The sequence below is a fragment of the Camelus dromedarius genome, chromosome 18 (genome assembly GCF_036321535.1).
Source record: "Camelus dromedarius isolate mCamDro1 chromosome 18, mCamDro1.pat, whole genome shotgun sequence".
NCBI classification, from domain to species: domain Eukaryota; kingdom Metazoa; phylum Chordata; class Mammalia; order Artiodactyla; family Camelidae; genus Camelus; species Camelus dromedarius.
The window spans coordinates 17900031-17920197 of record NC_087453.1 but is presented as its reverse complement, the minus strand read 5'-3'; the positions used below and the strand labels follow the sequence as shown (position 1 = coordinate 17920197).

Sequence of the window (20167 nt, the reverse complement as noted above, 5' to 3'; positions counted from 1 at the left end):
ACAGTTGAGTATCAGCTGCATTCAAAGTTCAGTTCTGTGCTTGACGTTCAAGGCCCAGCTACCTCCTCTGTCTTCCTCCTGCATTTTCCCTCTGTCACCTGTACCGGTATTAACATCAGCAAACAAACAGCAGTGAGTGCTGTTTATCCAGCACTTACTCTCTGCCTGGCACAAGGACTCTCTTACTTAACTCTCAGATTTTAGGTTTATAATGACCCCCATTTTAAAGATAAGGAAACTGAGATTTGAAATGATTTGCCCAAGAAGATTTAGCTAGTAAGTAGTGGAACCAGGATTTGAACCCAGGTCTGACTGGAGTCCTCACTCTCAACTCCTAAGCTCCTGGCCTCCTCTCCACCCTTAGAAGAGGTGGAGGTGATGTTCTTCCATGTCAGGAAGGAAGGAGTGGGTATGTCTGGACTGAATAATAGTCTTTTCTGGATTCTTCTGGATGTTGTGAGCATCTGTGAGCCTGGAGGAGGGGCCCAGCCTCTGCAAAGGCCAGGAGGCGAGAGAGTGCGGTGCCCTCCCCGGAGAGGGCCCATGGGGGAGGGCCACAGCCCCAGCTCCACAGGGCCGCTTTTTAAAGTCTCCCCGGAAAAAGAAATCATGACAAAGTAATTTCCAAATGTCAAGTGATACAACATGTGAAGAAGGGATTTTCCTTTCCCTCTTCCACACTTTTTAGATGAAATATTGTGAAGAATTTGCTCTTTCCAGAAGTTTCTGTAAACCTCTACAGCACATGTGTGTACACGTCTGCAGATGCACACGTACACATGCACAGGCTAATTTTCTTTATGGAAATAATGGTAGTTCATGTGTCCTACATGCCAGGCCCCACGCTAAGCCTGTTATGTGTGCGTCTATTTAATCCTCCCACCAACCCTCTGATGCAGGTGGCACTACTGCTGCATTTCCAGGTGAGGAAACTGAGGCTCCGAGTGGCCCAGAGGACAGTCTACACTGCCATCTTCCTCTTTTCATTTAACAATTTGTGGAGAGCATCTTCTCCGGCCACGCTGAGCTCCCATTTTGTTTAATCAGCTGCACAGCTGACTGCTCCATGAACGGACCGTCATTTATTTGTCCAGCTCCCTCTGATAAACACGTTTCCGGTTTTCCATGGACAGTGTTGAGTGGAGGAGACCCCATCTGTTTGTGCGGATTACAGAGATGCCTCTGGTGGCCGGAGGAGGGCGCCCTGGAGGGGCCACCACTGCTGTCCCAGGCCAGGATGACAGGGGCGGGCGTGAGGGAGTGGAGAGAGGGTCGGGAGAGGGATGCATATGAGGACGAGGTGGTAGGGAGAATGGGAGAACCAGCCCTGAGACAGCGACATGGGATGGGGGGCAGCCTTAGGGGGAGATGCCAAGTCAGTTTGGGACGCCCTGAGCGCAAAGCACTGGGGGCACTGGTGAGGGAGTGCTGTGGGCATCTCGCCACCTCTCACAGTACGGATGGCGCAGGCCCTCTGTCCGGAGCCTGTGGTCGGGAGCAGCTGCCCAGAGGAAAGGGGCCACCTTCCTCTGGGAACCTCAGACACCCGCAGTCCAGAACCCCCACCACTTCCTCTTGGACCCCAAGGAGCTATCTCTGCTCAGAATGTGCCAGTGGCGGAAGAGATGTAGGGCGCTGGCCCTTCTCCAACAGGCAGATCATGGTGACGTGGCGTTTGGGCCTTGAGAAGGGTCCTGTCTCAAGAAAGAAGACCAAGGCCCGGGAGGGCTGTCTCTCCCAAGGTTACAGAGCTTGGCGGCAGCCCTGCAGAGACTACACCCCGCCCTCTATGTGCTGTCCCTCCTCGAGCACACCCTGCTTTGTCGAAGCTTGAAATCTTGGGCTTTCTCTAGGAACGGGGCTAGGCAGCCTTATCCACTCACGCCCCATCTGTCAAGGGCATCTGGCTGTTCCATGTGAGAGAGGGGGCAGGAGATGGGGCCCACGAGTTCCTCCCCTGGACCCGTGAGCAGCCGAGCCGCTGATTCCCGCCTGCCCAGTGTGGTTTCCTGTCTCCACTTCTTTTCATTCTCACTCTCACTGTGTGACCTCAGGCACATGCCTCAACCTTTCTGTGCCTTTGCTTCCTCATCAGTGAAATAGAAACACTATTAGTATCTACCTGCTAGATTATCATGAGGATTTGGTGAATCAATATTTGCAAAGTGCTTAGAGCAGGCCCCAGTGCAAGGTCCAGGCTCTGGGAGTATCTAAATATCGCAGAATGATATTTGGTCTCTACAATGTAGCATTGCAGGAACAAAGCAGGAGGCAAATCATGTGTCTATGCTCATTTAGTCTTTTGTCTGTTTTGCAAGTATTTTAGAGCACCTAGTAGGGATATGGAGATGGAGCTGACCTGGTTCTGCCTTCAGGTAGCTTACTGTCACAGGAGCTTACATCTACTAGATGGATCCCAGTTTACAGCCCTGCGTTCATATGATGCTGGAAGGCAATGCACCTCCATGCCCAGGGACTTGGAGGCAGGGTTAACAGTGTGCTGCACTGTCCCAAGCATGTCCCAAGCATGGTTCATGTACGTCCTCATGGATTCTCCCAGCAGCCCTATGACGTGGGTACTGTTATTCTCAATTGACAGAGGAGGAAACTGAGGCACAGGGTCCCACGATGGGCTTGTAGGGCTGGGATTCAAACACAGGTAGTCTGCTGCAGGACTCTGGCTCTTAAATTGGACCCACCTGACTCTCCACAAATATGTGGTACTTATATAATCAGAACCCAACCACAAGGACAAAACTTCCCCCAAACCCAGAAAAAATCCCCAAACAAAAATCCAAACCCCACAAACCAACAAACAGTGCAATCAGAGGCCCCGGGCCACTTTAGCCTGGTCTTGAAGGCCCTCTTCTGCTTTTTCTGAATGCCCCAGTGGGGAGTGGTCTTCTTGTTTAGTGTAAGAGCTGAAGGGCCAGGAGCTGCCTTTTTTTCCTTGCCCCTTCTCAGGAGGGCATATGCATCCTCTTGGTGCTGGAAGGGCCTTCAAGGTCCAAGCCCCAGCTCTCCCTCTCCCTCCATGGTACATTAACCAAGTACCTGCTCTTCTGCCCTTGATTACCTCCAGTGACAGGTGGCTCACTCTCCATCATTTACTTCATTCTAAAGAAAGTTTGGGCTCTTAGTTCTTCATTAGCATTTAAATTTTTAATGTGTTTTTTATAATTTTTACTTCCTCTCAGAGTCCTGCAAATAAATTCCCTGTTAAAGCATGCACCCTTTGAGGCAGGACCTGGCCAGTTCATCTCTGTGCCCTGCTTTGGTGACTAGCAGAGGGCTTGCTGTGCAGTCGGTGCTGTGAACACCAAACCAGGGCACCATGACCCCAAGGGATTGGGTTGCCATAGAAACTGGCCTTCCCAGGCCTGTTGGCATGTCCCTCAGGAAGCCCTGGTGATCCTTTGAGTAGGTCTCCCAGGGCCTTCCCAGCCCCACTTTCTCTGAATCAGGTGGTCCCCATTGTGCATATGGGCAGCCTGAGACCCAGAGGGTTACAAGGACTCGCTAAGGTTCACACAGAGAGGGGGTGTTACAGAGCTGGACTTGGCACTCAGAGCAGACAGTCTTGCCTGAGGCCCCCACTGGTCACGGGGACTTTTCCGCATTCACAGGTTCTCAGAGGAAGTTCTGGACTGATTCCAGGGCCTGCAGCATCCCCCAGAGAATAATTAGAACTCACCATGCCGGTGTGGCCAGTATCACACAATGTCAGTAATAGCTGATGTGGCAGAGTGACCTACTATGTTCTCAGCACTCTGCCTTGCCTCCTTCAGTTATCACAATGACCTCATCATTTCCAGATGAAGAAACGGGGCACACAGAGAACTTAAATCACTTGCCTGAGGTTCACACAGCCAATTAGGGACAGATTCGGGATCTGAATCTGGGGAGCCTGGCTTCAGAGCCCACTTTTAACTGCCATGCCGTACCCAGCCTCACTCTTGATCTTGCTTTGGGAAGAACGAACGATATTTCAGGTCTGAGAAGAGCTTAACATCAGGCCTGCCGGAGTCAGAGCCCGAAAAATCGTGACCGAAGAATCAGAGCCACGGCAATTTCTCTTTCTAATCATACCCTCCCAACACCCCTGAGAAGTCTGCTTTATCCTTGCTTTGCAGATGAGGACGCTGAGGCCCAGAGAGGGGAAGTGACTTGTCTACGGTCACACAGCGGGGAGAGGTGGAGCAGGGTCTCTAGTCCAAGACCCCTGACTCCATACCTGGTGTTCGTGCTGAGGCCTCAGGCTGCTTCCCAGGTCCTCTGGGATAGCCCCTGTCTTCCACCAGGTGAGATGATGACCTGTCAGGGCTGCCAAGATGAGGGAACGGGGAGAGGTGGCCATGATGGTTAAGAAGACCCTGGCCAGGCTCATTGGGAGCCGGGACCTGTGGATGGGGACGTGGGAAGCAGGGGAAAGTGGGGAAGATTAGGGCTTCTGCTTATGAGGCTTTCTTCTGTGCTTCACCCTGTACCAAGGAAGCCCTTGTGTTGATCGCCACGTCACCCAAATTTGGGTAACAGTTGTGTTTCCTCAGGGGCACTTGATCCACAGTGGGCGATCAACGTGTTAAGGGGTGCCATCATTATTCCCATTTTACAGGTGAAGAAGCTTGAGGTTGTGAAAGACTAACTTAACCTAATGGGGCTAGTACTCCTCTTTGGGCCTGTTTCCCCATCTGTAGAATGGGTGGATGTTAGCCTGGGCAGCCCTGCCTGCTCCCAGAGTCCTTCACCCCAGAGTCCTCTCTCATCCCCAGCAGGACCATGGGCAGCAACAAGAGCAAGCCCAAGGATGCCAGCCAGCGGCGCCGCAGCCTGGAGCCTGCCGAGAACACCCACAGCGGTGGCGGGGGTGCCTTCCCCACCTCACAGACCCCCAGCAAGCCGGCCTCTGCTGATGGCCACCGCGGCCCCAACACGGCCTTTGCGCCTGCGGCCGCCGAGCCCAAGCTGTTTGGAGGCTTCAACTCCTCGGACACAGTCACCTCCCCGCAGAGGGCGGGGCCCCTGGCTGGTCAGTGGGCCTGGGAGTGTGGGTGCCGTGTGGGTGGCCCTGGCCCCTCTCCTGGTCGGTCCTGGGCTGCCGTGCCTGGAGGGCTGTGTGCCCTAGGGCAGTGATACCCCCTCTCTGGACTGCTGTTTCTTTCTGTCACTGAAGGAGGAATCTGTGGGTTCCTTGGCCTTGGGGACTGTTGGGAGTTTCCTGGAGGCTTCATAAACTGGAGAGTACACTCCATGGCCTCGAGGGATGAATCTGATGTAAAGTGTAAAGGGGCCTAGGATATAAAGGACTGTAGGGGGCAACTGAGGTCCAGAGAACCGGGGGTTCTCAGGGTGACACGGGGACCAGGTCTGAGGCTTTGCTTTTTGCTCTGGTCGGCCCAGAGATGGATCTGGACCGGAGAGGTGAGTGGCAAAGGGGTGGGGCGGATTAGGAGGGAGAAAGGGAGCTCCGGTCCTTAGAGGGCTGGCCCAGTGCCGAGATGCGCCCCTGCGCCCTCTGCTGGCACTTTGTGGGTATAGCATCCCCAGGCAAGGGATGCTTACAGAGGCAGATGTGGTCCTGGAGACACTCACAAAAGCACATGAACTCTTACCTGGACACACTCAGACAGAGCCACGTGCACACACAGCAGCTCATTCAGAGACATTCATACAGGACATGTACATGTACTGAGCTGGAGACACCATCGTAAACAGAAACCATGCACGTGGAGACACACTCAGGGACGTGTGGATGTGCCCCCTCCAGGCACAGACACACACCCAGCGTGAATGTACACAAATACAAATACACATACACAAAAAACCTCATACTCTCAGATGGAGATACAGACACATGCAGTCAGAAGTCCTTCAAAGACACACATGCTCAGCTAGAAACGCCATCCCGGAGACCCACAGACTTACAGATGCACATACATGCAGTAAGAACACACAGACGCAGACACACCCCCAAGTGAGACAGACCCACACACAATGCCCATTCATTTGTTCAAGAAATAGTTGTGGCGCTCCTACTGTGTGCCAGATGGGAGACCAATTGCCCCCCCCCCCAGGATACAGGGCTCTCCTGTCCACCCCTCTCCCCAGCCATGGCCCTGGTGGTCTGACAGGCCCTACCCCCTCTGCAGGTGGCGTGACCACCTTTGTGGCCCTCTATGACTACGAGTCACGGACAGAGACTGACCTGTCTTTCAAGAAAGGGGAGCGGCTCCAGATTGTCAACAACACGTGAGTGGCCCCCTTCCCCATTGCCCCTCAGGACCCCGACCCTGGGCCCAGTCTGGGGCCAGAGCCACTTCTGAGCATCACCGAGCCAGGAGGCAGCTTGGTGGGCAGCGGGCAGAGCTGAGCATCAAGGCAGCCAAGGTCCAGGGATGGTCCTGGGGCCTGAGGGAGTGATGAGGCAGGCGCCCATGGGCGGGGCTCCGGGAGGGCTCCAGGGGCTGGGATCCGAGTTCAGTAACTGGTCAAGAGAGCGCAGCACTCCAGATCCCAGAACCCGCAGAGGGGCATGTGGTCAGGGCAGGACCGGCCTGGGACCCAGGACTGCAGAAGGCCAGGCCTGTGGAGCTGGGGGCTGTGTCCACAGGTGCTGGGGGTTCTGGGACAGCCAGTAAAGCCAGAGTCTCCAGCTGTAGAGGGAGGGGCCTACATTGGGCAGGGGTTGGGGGACCCATATTGGGGGCCCAGTGTGGGAGGGGTCAGGATGCGGCATGGAGATGAGGTGGTGGGATAGGGCGTGGTGGGCAGGGCACCCGGTAGGGCGTCTCTGGTTCGGGGACTCCAGCCTCAGGGTGGGGCGTCCCAGGGCCGAGCTGGCATATGGGGGAGATGGGGGCCCCTGCCAGGCCCTGGGGCCCCGGTGAGTGGGGATAATGAACTGGTGAGGGGTGGGTGGGGCTCTAGCCAAGGGATGGGGGTCCTTCCCCTCCTCCCCTCCTCCTCTCCTTTCCCTGCCAAGGGTGCAGTGTGGGTGGGGTGCAAGACCTGTCTTGGGGGGTGGGCGGTATAAGCTTTAGGTCATTTGCCTGGGGGTGATCACAGTGGGGACGGAGCTGCTGACAGAGGGCAGGGTACAGCTCCACACCTGCTGCATTCTTGCCCTTGTAGGGCTTCCTGCCCCCTCTCTGCCACCCCCTACCCACCCCGCAGCCTCGAGGACCCCCCTCCCCATTCCTGGCCTGCACCTGCTCCCTCCAGCTCTCTCTCAGCTTCTCCCTCTCTCTGCTTCTCTCTCGCTGGCCCTTAGGAGGAAGGTGGATGTCAGGTGTGTACACACTCCAGGGGCGGCGGGCTGGGTGGGGGCGCTTTGCTGGTGGGGGTGGGGCTGCTGGCTGCATGTGCTTCCATATGGTCTCTGGCTCCCTTGGCTGCACCCCCTTCAGCCTCCCCAGCTTCTGTCCTCACCCCTAGTAGTCTGACCAGATCCTGACCTTAACCCCCGGCTGAGAAAGGGGAGGGTCTTTGCATCGCCCCTGTCACTCCCCATCATACCTCCTCCCCCTCCCCCTCCCGCTAGCTCACCCCCTCCCCGTTTAGCCCACACTGAGTGGCAGCTGTGTGCGGAGTCCAGTGTGGGCCTGGTGAGGCCTGGGTGGAGAAGGCCATGCCCTCCTGGAGCCAGAGTGTGGCCAGGACCCAGCCCCAATGCAGACCAAGTGGCAGGCAGACTTGGGGGCCAGAGTCAGCTCAAGCTTTAGGGCCCCTGTTGTGTACCCCCTTCTGTGTAACCACAGGAGCTGGGAGGTTCAAGCATGAACTTGAAAGAAGCACAGTGAAGTCTCAGGGCCGGTGGGGGTGGTAGAAGGCAGTCCCCCTCACAGGGCAGCTTGCGGGAGGGTGCAGTGCTGGAGGGGGCTGGATGCCTTCAGGGCTGTGGAAGGGTGAGAAGATTCTAGAGGGTAGAGTAGGATCTGTGAGCATCCTCAAAGGCCTGGCTAAGGAGATTGGACATCTCCACCATCTCCAAGCATGTCTTGCTTGTTCATGCCTCCCTGCCCTCGTGCATGTTGTTCCCTCTGCCTGAAAAGCTCTTCCTCCCATCTCTGTCTGGCAAACTCCTATTCATCCCTCAAGATCCAGCTCAGGACTGCCTTCTTTGTGAGGCAAAAGGGGAAAGAGGTACCAGGCATTTTTACCCATGTCCTTGTATTTACTCTGCTGCAGTTCCTCCAGGGCTGTAGTGATGGGGGAGGGGCCATCTCCATCTTGCAAATGAGGAAACTGAGACTCAGAGATGTGAGGGCTCTTGCCCAAGGTCACACAGCTACCAAGTAGCAAAGCCAGGATTGGAACTTGGGTAGATGCTCTCCCTGGGGAAGGGGGCTTTCCCTGCCCACCCCCCAACCCCCGCCCCCTGTCCGAGTCCCAGTTCTCTTATGATTTCCAGCTATTTGCATCTGCCTCCCTCCAAACTAAGAAATCCTTGAGGGCTGCTCTTGGACCTGCCACATTTCTGGGTCCCCCATCACCTGTTGCTCAGTACACTGGGGGTTGCCCAGTGTGTGCTGGTGCACGAGATGCGTGAACAGTAATAAAACAGCCACCATTTCTTGTGCCCTGGTCTCGTGCTGAGCCCTCTTAGTTGCGTTGTTTTATTTAGACATCACCATGGCCCTGGGAGGTGGAAATGTTTATTTGCTCCATTTTACAGATGAGGAAACTGAGGTCCAGAGAGGGGAAATAACTTGCTCAAGGTCACACAGCTAGGTGGAGCAGAGGTGGGGGGGTAGGTATGACCCCAGGTCCTTGGAGGAGGGGCTCCTTGGAGGCACAGAGGAGATGGGAGGGAAGGGCCCAAGCAGAGAGGAAGCCTCAGTTTGGAGGCTTTGAAGTACTAGAGGATCTCAACGAGCAACGATGGGACAGGTGTCTCGGGGGTGTGGCCAGAGGGAAGGCTCTGGAAACTTTGATTCTGCCTCTTTCACCCAGAGTTAGAGGGCAGCCCTCACTCCTTTGTCCAGCCCCTTCCCTTCCTTCTTCTTGTCTCCCAGGATGGGCGGGGGGACGTGTGGCCAGGCCTGGGGGCGCCGGGGAGGGGGTGCTGGAAGTGATGGAGCCCCATCCGTGGGAAGCCCTTGGGGTAGGTGGGGCAGTGAGGCACCCCAGTTGGAGGGTGGGGGTAGGTCAAAGCCTTTCTTCACATCGCAACGCTCAGCTGCTCTTTGCCTGAGAAGTCAGCACCATAGAGTTGGGGGCTGGCAGTAGGGGAAGAGGAAGGGTAATGAGATCGGGGTGGGGGAAGGACCTTAGTGGACGATTTACCCAGGTTTAAGGTGTTGAGGTCTCGTACCTCATCCAGGGACACCCTGTGTGTCCTTCTACTATAATTGCTTAGGTTCCATTATTATTAATCGCCTGCCCCCTGCCCAACACCCAGCCTGTGCAGGTGAAGGACCTTCTGAATCTAGCCTGTGGCTGGGCTGGGAGTCGGGGAGGAGAGCTTAAGGATGTGCCTGTCTGTTGCGGTCTGGCTAGGGCTGGCTGGGTTGGGGTCCTCACAGTAGCGGCCTGGGGACCCTGCTCCCTGGATCTTCCTGACAAATGATTCTGGTCCTGGAATCCTGGGAGCTGTGTGGCCTTGGGCCCGAGGAAGCCCACTAGGGTCTGAGGTGTGACTGCCCTGAGCCCCCGCCCTCCAGAAGTTGGAGCCCCTCTGAGTCTGACTCTGGGTTGCTTCCTAAACTGCCCTTCCTCCTACCCGGATTCCAGCAGCTTCTCTGGGGGAGCTCCCCAGCGGGCACTGGCCTCTGCGCCCTTGCTCTCCAGTTCTACTTCCCGCCCTTGGGGTGAGGGACTCCCTCCTGCCCTCCTCACATGACCTACCTTGGCCTCACCCTGCTCTCTCCCCACCAACCGTGGATCCAGGCCTCAGGTCTCAGGAACTTGACCGCCTGGGCCGTGCCCAGCTGCCCTGGCTTGCCTGCAATCCCCAAAGTGCTTCTCTGACCAGTCCCCAAAGCCCAAATGGGTTAAATAGGAGGACCCAAACTGGCACAACTTCCTAGGTTCCAGAGCTGCCACTCTCCCGATCCACATGCCAGCCTGGATTAGCCACAAGGATTAGGCTCCAAAAAGAGGATCCTGAGGCTCAGACAAGTGAGGTCAGTAGCCTGAAGTCACACAGCTAGTGACAGCAGTGGGGATGGAAAATCATAGCTCAGGGACTGCTGGTCCAGTGCTTTCTCCTCTGGCCACATGTGGGAAGGTGAGGGTTGGGCAAGGAACGTGTGTGATTCCCTGCTGTCCCTTCTTCCTGCCTATCATCTGATGAGGACCAGGCCCCAAGGAAGTGCCGGATGCAATGAATCTGCTCAACCTATTAGGTTAACGCCACTGTTACTTCTGACATTGAGTACTGAGGGATAATCAAATTGGTATCCCCGCCAGACTGGACTGATCTGGGGTCTATGGGGCCCCTCACGGTGAGGGCAGAGTCAGCTCCCAGCCACCTGAGGCAGGTTTGAGCCTCACAGACCATTGGCATGAGAAGATGGGGCTTGATGTCTCCATTTCACAGGTGGGAAAACTGAGGCTCAGATGCTAATCACAGTAATTAGCTTCCCCAAAGCCTGGCTTGATGCTGACTGGTTTACATACTTTGCCCACAAGGGAGATTTTGTGAACATTGCCTCTTTTCTATAGATTAGGAAACTAAGACCCAGAGAGGGTAGGGTACTTGCCCAAGGTCACACAGCAGATCCTTATTGGAGACTGGAACTGAGTTGCTTCGGTTTTAAAAAAACGTTTTGGGGAGTGGGGAGGGGTACCACAGAGTTGCAAGTTTAATTGTTTTTCTTTTTTTTTAGTTAAATTAAGATACTAAGAGCTCATGCACATTGAGCACCTACTGTGTGCCAGGCCCTGGGCTGGTACTTTACATCCTCTGAAGGAAGCATGAGTATGCCCACCCTGCAGATAAGAAAACCGAGGCAGAGCCCAGGTAACACAGCCTGCAAGTGGTGAGCTGAGGTGGCGCCAGAGTGGTCTGACTCTGGCCCTCAAGCCCTTAGGTACCTCTCAAGCTGGGGCCAGGCTGAAGTTGGACCTTGGATCCTTTAGTGAGATTGCAGTGCACCTCCATCCCTGCCCTTGTGAAATGAAACCCCCAAACTGAACCATGAGCCCGAACTCGCATGTGGGCTGATGGCAGGGAGCTGGAGGCTCTGCCAGCTGAAGTCCAGGTGATGTCAGCAGAGCTGAACCCGCTTTACTTTTGGAGCCTTGTGTGGCTGGCCTCTGGGAACGTGCTCCTGCTGACCTCCCACTCTTGAGTGGGTGGCTGGGGCTTCCCAGAGGCTGGCTGGCTTGTAAACTCTGTCAGTCTGCCTCATTTTGTAGTCTCTGACCTAGACCCTAGACCCAGTCCCTTGCCCTGCACCCCCTGGCCCTGCTGCCTCCTTCTCCATCTTTCTCTGGTTTCCACAAGGGTCTCTGAGCCTCTGGGAGGCCTCAGGAGGCTGCAGGGGTCCAGAAGGCCAGCTGTGCCTGGCTGTGGGCACACAGGGGCCGTGGTTCTCACCCTTGCTCTGCCGTTGATTCGCTGTGTGGCTTTGAGCAAAGCACTGCCCTTCTCTGTGCCTTATTTTCACCTTTGGTAAAATGAAGACTTTGGACTGGAAGATCTCAGCTCTTCCCTGTGATTTGAGTCCTTGCTGTGTAGCTTTGGGCAAGTCTCTGCCCGGCTCCATGCCTCAGATTTCCCAAGTCCACGAAGAAAGTGCTGGGTTACTCCAGCCTGAGTGCTGTGTGTCCTTGGGCTGGTCCCTAGACATTTCTGAGCCACAGTTTTCTCCATCTGGGAGCTGAGACCTGCCTTCCTTCTTTGCAGGGTGGCCTTGAGGGTCAAATGGGACGGGCAAGTGTGGACCCCACAGTGTGGGTACGCATAGGCAGGTAGATGGAAGTCCTGGGCATCTAAGGGCTTCTTTCCTTGAGGTGGGCTCTGTCCCCTTACTCCAGGGCCCTCTCGCACCCACAGAGACCCTCTGCCTTAGCAGTGATCCCACAGCCAAGTCAGCTCTCACTGTCCCAACGGTGATCTCTTTGCCTCACTCTATCCAGAAGAGACCCACACTCTGGTTGAGCCTTGGCCCACCTGGTTGAGCCCCTGGGTTGGGGATGCTCACCTGTTCTAACCTGTTTTTGGAGAGCTCCCTCAGCCCTACCCTTTCCCAGCCTCAACTTCTCCATCTTCAAAATGGGATGAAGAGTATAGGTCAAGGGCAGTTCAGAAAACCCAGGAGCCTGGGATCCCGGTTCAAGGCCAGACTGTGGCTGTGGGCAAGGGCCTTTCTCTCTCTGGGTCCCGGCGGTGGAGATGGGGGAGCACATCCTGCTTGCTGTGTATTTTCTGAGGGTTGTGGTGAGGTCCACTGCAGCCTTGGATTGAGAAGCTCAGCAAGGCATCAAGCCCCACTGCACCCTGTAGGGAAGGATTCCTTCTCATCTGGGAGTCAGGAGCCTGGGCCTGGCTGTGTGACCTTGAGCAGAGGCCTTTGCTTGTCTGGCCTCAGTCTTCCCATCTGCACAGTGGGAATGGGAGGGGGCTAGACCCTATTTGCCCAGGCAGCCCAATGGGCCTCCCCTCAATCCCCATGGACTCTCTCCCTGTCTCCTCTGATTGCTTTGGATGCGAGGCCTCTGTGGCTGCCCCGCCTGGCCCCCTGTCCCCAGCACTGCCTGGCTCTCCTGCTATCTCCCTCACTCTTTCTGCCTCTCTCTCTCACCACCCCCATCTCTGCCTCTTCTTTCCTGTTGGGCTCTCGCTTTCTCCTCCCTCCTCTGTGTCTCTGGACCCCCGCTCCAGCCAGACCTGGTTCACATTCAGATGGCTGCAAAGGTACTTCTGCCCCTCTCCCACTCCCACCCAGACCCAGGGGACCCGCCCTGCCAGGGCCTTCTCCTGCCCCCATTGCCCTGTCCCCATCTCCTCCTCCTCCTCCTCCTCCTCATGGGGCAATTAGTGTAGCTGTACCCTGGGCACTGGGGCTCTGCCAGCTCAGCTCTCTCTGACACGACTCGCTGTGTGACTTTGGGCAAGTCCCAGCCCCCTCTGGCCTCAGGTTCCCCCATAGTTGGGTAGACTGCAGGAGGAGGCCTAGGAGCCCTGAAGGTGTGGCGCACGATCTGTGACAAAGGCGAGCATTGCTCCAATTTGCAGGGTTGGTGCCTAGATTGTCACCAAGCCCCCAAAGGGCCACCCTTGCCTCCCCTCAAGTCTCACCAGCTCCCAGGCCTGGGCTTCCAAATCTCAGGGCTTGGGGAGGCCTTGAAGGTCTGATCTGATATCCTTCTCAGGCGGAAATCTTCTCCTATTACAACTTGCTTGCTCCCCAGAGACAGGGTACTTCCTCCCCCAGTTCCACAGTGGCTCTTGGCATCTTGGGATGGCTTGATCTCTCTGAAGGGGAGCAGATCACTTCCCGTCCCAGGATGCTGCCCCTGTGAATTCAGACCTTGTCATCTGAGTCAGCTTTTGCCAAGAGGCCTCTCGGGTGGGGAGAGGAAGAGTTCAGGCCAGCTTGGCCCTGCAGGCTGTGAGGGGCCTGATCCCACTGTTCCCTGCACCCCACTCGGCCTCAATCCCCCAGCACAGCACTCATGAAGACTGCAGACCTCAGGCTCCACTGCTGATGGTTCCTTCTCCTTTGCTCCCTCCCCCTCCCCCTGCTCAGAGAGGGAGACTGGTGGTTGGCTCACTCGCTCAGCACAGGACAGACGGGCTACATCCCCAGCAACTATGTGGCGCCCTCTGACTCCATCCAGGCCGAGGAGTGAGTATCAGCCCTGGCCTCTTGCTTGGCTACCATCACTGCCGGTTCAGAACTTCTCTCCTGGGCTGGAGCGGGAGGTCTGTCTACCCAGGGCCCTAACCACATCCCAGGAGGAAGAGGTGGCACTGTGGGTGGGTGGAAGCCTGGACACCAGCATCATCCTTCTCCCTCCCACCCCAGGTGGTATTTTGGCAAGATCACCAGACGGGAGTCAGAGCGGTTACTGCTCAATGCGGAGAACCCCAGAGGGACCTTCCTAGTGCGAGAAAGCGAGACCACAAAAGGTATGAGCCCTCTTGCTGGCCAGTGGGAACTGAGTCTTGTGGATTATTTAAGCTGGGTATTGTAGAATGAATAGGAGTTTGGTATATGAAGTTGGGTGGGTAAAGCCCTGCAGCTGGAGAAAAAGACAGGATCAAAGACAGAGAAGTACATTTGAGGAACACTGAGTTCTCTGGGGTGGCCAGAGGTACATCAAGAGCTGATGCTTAGCTTCTCCGGCCTCAGGTTCCTTAGGTGAGGAATGGGCACAGGTTGTCAGGAGGTCTGAGAATCATATAGCAAAAGGCTATTCCCAGGGAGGGTGCTCATGCAATGGGCCCCTCTCTTTCCCCTTCTCCAGGGGCCTCAGGGGCTGGTCTGGGTGCTGAGACCTGGCCTTGCCCTTCCGCCAACAGTCCTGGCCTCTGTTCCTCGCCAGTCTCACCCCTCTGCCAGAGACTGATTGCCTCCCTTTCTCTCCAGCCCCTTCACAAGTGGGTTGCAGACTCCCCATCACCATGGCAACGCAGCTTCTGCTTCCTGTGGGCCTAGGACTCAGCAGGAGATGGGAAAGCAGGGCATCCATGTCCTGCGTGTGCATTTATGAACGGTCATGTGGCCGTGCATGCTGTGTGTGGGTCCAGGCATGTGTGTGCACACGTGGGGATGGATTTGTCTGTGTGTTGCTGTGTGGGAGTGAATTGTTGTGGGTTTGTCCTTGTGCCCAGGGGCCTGGGGAATGTGGGCCTTTGTGAACATGTGGCCACTCGACACGGGCATGCCTGCCTGTGTGCACGTGTGGTCAGGACTTGGCCTTAAATTCGGGCCTGTGGCTTCTACATGCACGTGGCCTGGGCCATCTGCAGCAAATCATGGTTGTCCAGTATGGGCTTTAGAGACCTGGGTATAGATTCAAGTCCCAGCTCTGTGCCTGACTTGCTGGGTGACCTGAGGCTAGCTGCTTTCCCTCTCTGGGCCTCATTTTCCCTTCTTTACACTGGAGATTGTAACCCCTACCTGAACTCTGTCCAGAGGTTCTGTGGGCTGTGGGGGCTTTTAGGATGATCCCTGTATGCTGCTTCCTGAGAAAGGCTTTCTCTGGCTGCTCAAGTCTCTGCCCCCCACCTCTGGGCCTCAGCCTTGCTCCCTGATGCCACCCCAGGCGTCTCTTAACAGGGCTAGTCAGTCCTGTTGGGCAGAAGGAAACTTCTCCAGCCCAAAGCTTTTCCAGGCTCGAGGGGAACAGGGAGCGGGCCACCAGGGCTGGCCCAGCTTAGCCTTGGCAGCCTTCAGCCAACCACTGGCTCCTGCCTGAGCCTGGAGTCTTCAGGAAGGGGCAGGGCACAGACAGTGCTCCTGTGGGCAGACCCAGAGAGGGGAGGCAGTTAGGCCAGGGACACACAGGCACTTGGGGCCATTCTGAGGCTCCCAGAGAACATTTATTGAGCACCTACTGTGTGCCAGGCCCTCTTACATGTGGTCTCATTCAATCTTTCCAGCAGCCCTGGAAGTAACCCCATTGTGCAAAGGGGGAAACCAAAGCCCAGAGAGGGCAAGCGACTTGCTCAGGTCACACAGTTGGGATGCACACTTGGGCTTCAGAGGTTTTGCCAGGCTAAGGGTGCATGGAAAGGCTCTCCGGTCAGGTGCCCCTTTGTCACTTGGCCCTACCCGGGTGACTGCCCCAGAGCTGGGTGCTCAGACGGGTTGGACCAGACCTGGCTCCGCCCTGCTGTGTCGGGTAGGTGTGCTTACAGCTGTGGGGGCGCCGGCATGGTGGTCACGGCTCCCCTGTGGCCTGCCCTGCAGGCGCCTACTGCCTCTCAGTGTCCGACTTCGACAACGCCAAGGGCCTCAATGTGAAGCACTACAAGATCCGCAAGCTGGACAGCGGTGGCTTCTACATCACCTCCCGCACCCAGTTCAGCAGCCTGCAGCAGCTCGTGGCCTACTACTCCAGTGAGTGTCGGGGCGGCAGAGAGGACGCCCCCTGGGATGGGGGGCCTCGGCCCGTCCTCTGAGCTGCAGATCCTGAGGAGGGCGACTTTGGGCTGACAAGGGCCTGGACGTCTATCACCCTGAGGATGTGGGCTTCCATTCCCCTCTGCCTTCTTCCTTTCCCCTTTCTCCCTCCTCTCCCTCTCCTTCCTCCCCCTCTTTTTTCCTTCTTTCCTCCCTGTGCGTCTATTTCCTGTTTCCCCTCTTCCCTGCCCCCCACTGCCCCTCCCTCCCCTTTCTCCTCCACAGCTGCCTGGTAAGGAGGGGGCTGCCTGGTAAGGAGGGGGCTGCCTGGAGGAGTGAGCTGGGAAGGAGGGGGCATAGGCCAGTGTCATTTGTCTCTGCAACCCTAGAACCGGTTAGAACCGGTTACTGGGAAGGAGGGGGCAGCTCCATCGATTGAAGCGAAGAGGGGGAGAGAGCGGGGGAGAGAGCAGCAGGCCTGGGAGCTCACATGCACAGGTCATGAGAGCAAGAGTGAGGCCGACCCATCTGGATGTCCAGGGCTGCCCTGGAGGACTGAAGTGTTGTGGCCGTTGTGCTCCCGTGTGGGCTGGTCTCTGTGGGTGCCTGTGTCTCTGTGGCATGTGACTGTGGCCTCCATGTGCAGGTGTGGCCTTTCCTGAGAGCACCAACTACTCCTCCTCTGTCAGCTGGGCCTCCCGACTCCTTCTGGGATCTGCCACCCGTCCCTGTCCCCTTGGCCACCACTGTAGGGTTCATTCTGCACCCTGTTCCCCCAGATCAAAACCCTCTGGGGTTACCTTGGAATTTTAGGATAAAGACCCTCAGCTGGCCTCCCTGCCTTACCAGGGGCCCTCCCCCAATTTGTGCCCCTGTGGTCCCCCTGGCCTCCACCGTTCCTCCAACCCAGCGGCTTGTTCCTCCTTCAGAGCCTTTGCACACACACGATGCAGTGTGCCCTCTTTCTGGAGGGCTGTTCCTTCGTCAACCACTCACCCTCCTGTAGATCCAAGTGCAGGGACCACTTCCTTTAGGAAGCCTTCCAGAACTCCACCCAGCCCACCTGCTATTGCTCGCACACCTCCCCTCTGTCCCACTCGTGGTCCTGGGAGTTGATTAAGAGAAGTTGGGTGCCCCCTGGACTGTGAGCTCCCTGAGGACAGGGTTCCACTTGGTCTGTCTCTGACTGGGTCCCTGGCACCCACATAGGTAGCCCCCCTTAAAGTCTGATGAATGAATGAATGATTCAGGGAGCAAATGCATTGAGGCAATATGGGCCTGTGTTGGGGAGGGTGTGTACGCACAGGTGTGGACACCTGGCCTCGAGGCCATCTTGCATGTCCCTGAGGGCTGTGTGCATACGGTGTGTAAGTCTCCACATGCACACCATGGGACATGGAGGCCCCCGGGCGGATGCCCAGCTTGATCTCCACCTCTCTGCCTCTGTCCTCAGAACACGCTGATGGCCTGTGTCACCGCCTCACCACCGTGTGCCCCACATCCAAGCCACAGACTCAGGGTCTGGCCAAGGATGCCTGGGAGATCCCCCGGGAGTCTCTGCGGCTGGAGGTCAAGCTGGGCCAGGGCTGCTTCGGAGAGGTGTGGATGGGTAAGGCCTTGCCCTGCCCCTAGGAGGAGACCCTGGGCCCCTTGGGGGGACTTCAGTGTCACCCCTCTGAGAACCAGACAGATGTCTATCCTGTGTGGCAGCTCAAGGCTCCATTAGTCCTCCCAGCCTTTGCCTCCATGAGTCTCATCACGTCTGCTCAGTAGTGGGCCCTGTGTCAGCACGGAACTCCCCAGCGGTGGCTGGCAGCAAGCTGGGGTGTGGACCCCCCACCTCTGCAGACCGTAGCACCTGTTTACCAAGAGCTGCTTAGGGCTGGGCATCGCAACTCCCCAGGGACTTGTGTGGAATGGGTGAGGTGGCTTCACTCTGAGCTTTGATCTTCCCAACCGTAAAATGGGGCTGGAGATACTAGGCCCCACCGGCGGGGTTGAGAGAAGGCTGGCCCGCGTGCGTCCACACGTTAGTCTCAGCTGTGGGAAGAGTTGCCCACAGAAGGAGCGCCGGGAGGTGCAGGGTCTGTTTACGATCTCCCGTCTAACTGGAGAAGTGGCCAAAGCGTCCTTGAAAACAAACGCCATGCAGCCCTGACAAAACCAGGCCCCCTCCAGCTGACTGGTTTCTGCTGACGCAGGAATGGTGGAGGTCGGGGTGAGGGAGGCCTGGTGGTCATGAGGCTGCGCTTCCAGTGCGGGGATGGCCGTGTGCTGTGTTCAAGATTATTTCATCTGAGCCGCAGTGACTACCTGGTATCACTGTCTCCACTTTCCTCCCTTTAGAGGGAGAGTTGATGGAGGGGAGCGGAGGGAGTTCCTGGGTGGCAGGCACTGCAGGGGCAAAGGTCTGCAGGCTGGAGGTCAGGCCAAGTCAGGAAAAAGGCGGCCTTGGCTTTGAGCTGAGGATGAGAAGCCAGCTCCCAGGCACAGACACAAAACCTGGTAAATCCAGAGCATCAGCTATTCTGGTGGCTGCAAAACTCGTTCCTGGCCCGTGTGTGCGGTGGAGTCAGTGGGGGACACTTTCATTCCTCCCTGGGTGATCCGGGTGGACTCATGACGTGCCAGGCACACATCCTCAGATGGCCTGTGCCGGGAGCACCACAGACCTGGGTCTGATGGAGACCCAGAGATGGGAAGGAACGGACCCAAGGCTGCTCATCAAAGGAGCCTCAGGCCCAGCTGGGAGGAAAACTCAGATTAAACACACCAGTTTAGAACTCAGCTTCCCCCAATGCCTCACAATTTAAAAACCAGGTAATAATAAAATGACAGCTGCAGCTATTACTGACTGTGTCTTCACAACGGGCTGGGCCCAGTGGCTCAAATCTCATTTAATCTTCAAACAGCCCCACAGGTGGATACTGTAGCATCCCCATTTTCCAGACGAGAAAACTGAGGCTCAGAGAGGGGAACTGACTCACTTGTGGTCTCACTCCTGGCGGGAAGTGGAGGTGGGAGCCAAACTCCTGTCGGTCTGACCTCTAAGCCCTCGTTCTTAGTGGGGTGCCTTACTTTTTGGGGAGTGTGGCTTGAGACAAGCCTTGTTCTGGTGGCTTTGTTTTGAGGCCAGCTCTGCCTCAGCCCCAGCCCCCCGATACACATTGCATTTGCCGACACCTGAAGCACCTTCGATGAGTTATCCAGAAGGAGTGTGACTGCCCGGAGAGAGTGGTTGTGTTGGAACCATGGTCTCCCAGCTCTCAGGCCAATGTGCTGCTTTGGGGGACATTTCTTGTAATCAGAATTCTAATAGCATTACTCTTTCTTGAGCATGTACCTGATACTCATTTAATCCTGTAACAGCCCTGTGAGGAGCGGCCTGCCCTTGTGCCCATTTTGCAGACGGGGACACTGAGGCTCAGAAAGAGGCTGGGCTTGTCACATAGCTTGGGAGGCCAGAGCTGAAGTTGATACCCAGGCAGGCAGATCCCGGTTCCCTGTTGGGTGGGAATGAGGGCCCTCCACTGAGGCAGCCTGCCTCCCTTTCCACACAGGGACCTGGAACGGCACCACGAGGGTGGCCATCAAAACCCTGAAGCCCGGCACAATGTCTCCGGAGGCCTTCCTGCAGGAGGCCCAGGTCATGAAGAAACTGAGGCATGAGAAACTGGTGCAGCTGTACGCGGTGGTGTCCGAGGAACCCATCTACATTGTCACGGAGTACATGAACAAGGGTGAGGCCTGGGTGATGGCGTGGAGACACGGGCAGCCCCTCGCCAGGGTGCTGGGGCGCTTCCCTTCCCACCAGATCTAGAGTGTACATCTTTAAAGGTGGAATGGTATAGAATCAATTTCCCATGTCAGTGGAAATTTAAACCAAAGGTCGCCTTTCTCCTTGCATTTTGTTTTTAACAATTTCCCACAATGTATCTTCTGTCCCCCAACCCCGTTTGCTGGTTTTCTAGAGCTGTTTGTCATTCCGGGGCTGGAAGGAGAACTCCCCCAATCCTCCAAGCTGAGCCACATCTGGGTCAAGTTCCTTTACTCAGTTTTGAAATTAATTATTTTTCACAATTCCACTTTATAGAGGTATAATTTACATATGATAAAATATACTCATTTTAAGTGTCCAGTGAGGGTTT

General features: G+C 56.4%; 1 protein-coding gene across 9 annotated transcripts in view; it reads left to right on the top strand.

Annotated features, from left to right (window-relative positions):
• SRC (SRC proto-oncogene, non-receptor tyrosine kinase) overlaps positions 1–20167 on the top strand; it is a 50454-nt gene that overhangs the window by 25860 nt on the left and 4427 nt on the right. For 6 of the 9 annotated variants that reach the window (XM_064475707.1, XM_031433844.2, XM_064475706.1 and 3 more), the window contains 9 exons: positions 4134–4301; positions 4773–5029; positions 6150–6249; positions 7271–7288; positions 13698–13796; positions 13977–14080; positions 15867–16016; positions 17473–17628; positions 19580–19759. In XM_064475707.1, the coding sequence (XP_064331777.1) occupies positions 4780–5029; positions 6150–6249; positions 7271–7288; positions 13698–13796; positions 13977–14080; positions 15867–16016; positions 17473–17628; positions 19580–19759 (1057 nt within the window). In that variant the 5' untranslated portion in view covers positions 4134–4301; positions 4773–4779. Of the gene's footprint in view, positions 1–4133; positions 4302–4772; positions 5030–6149; positions 6250–7270; positions 7289–12602; positions 12863–13697; positions 13797–13976; positions 14081–15866; positions 16017–17472; positions 17629–19579; positions 19760–20167 lie in introns of those variants that run through there. The other 3 variants (XM_064475705.1, XM_031433845.2, XM_064475709.1) reach the window with 3 other exon arrangements.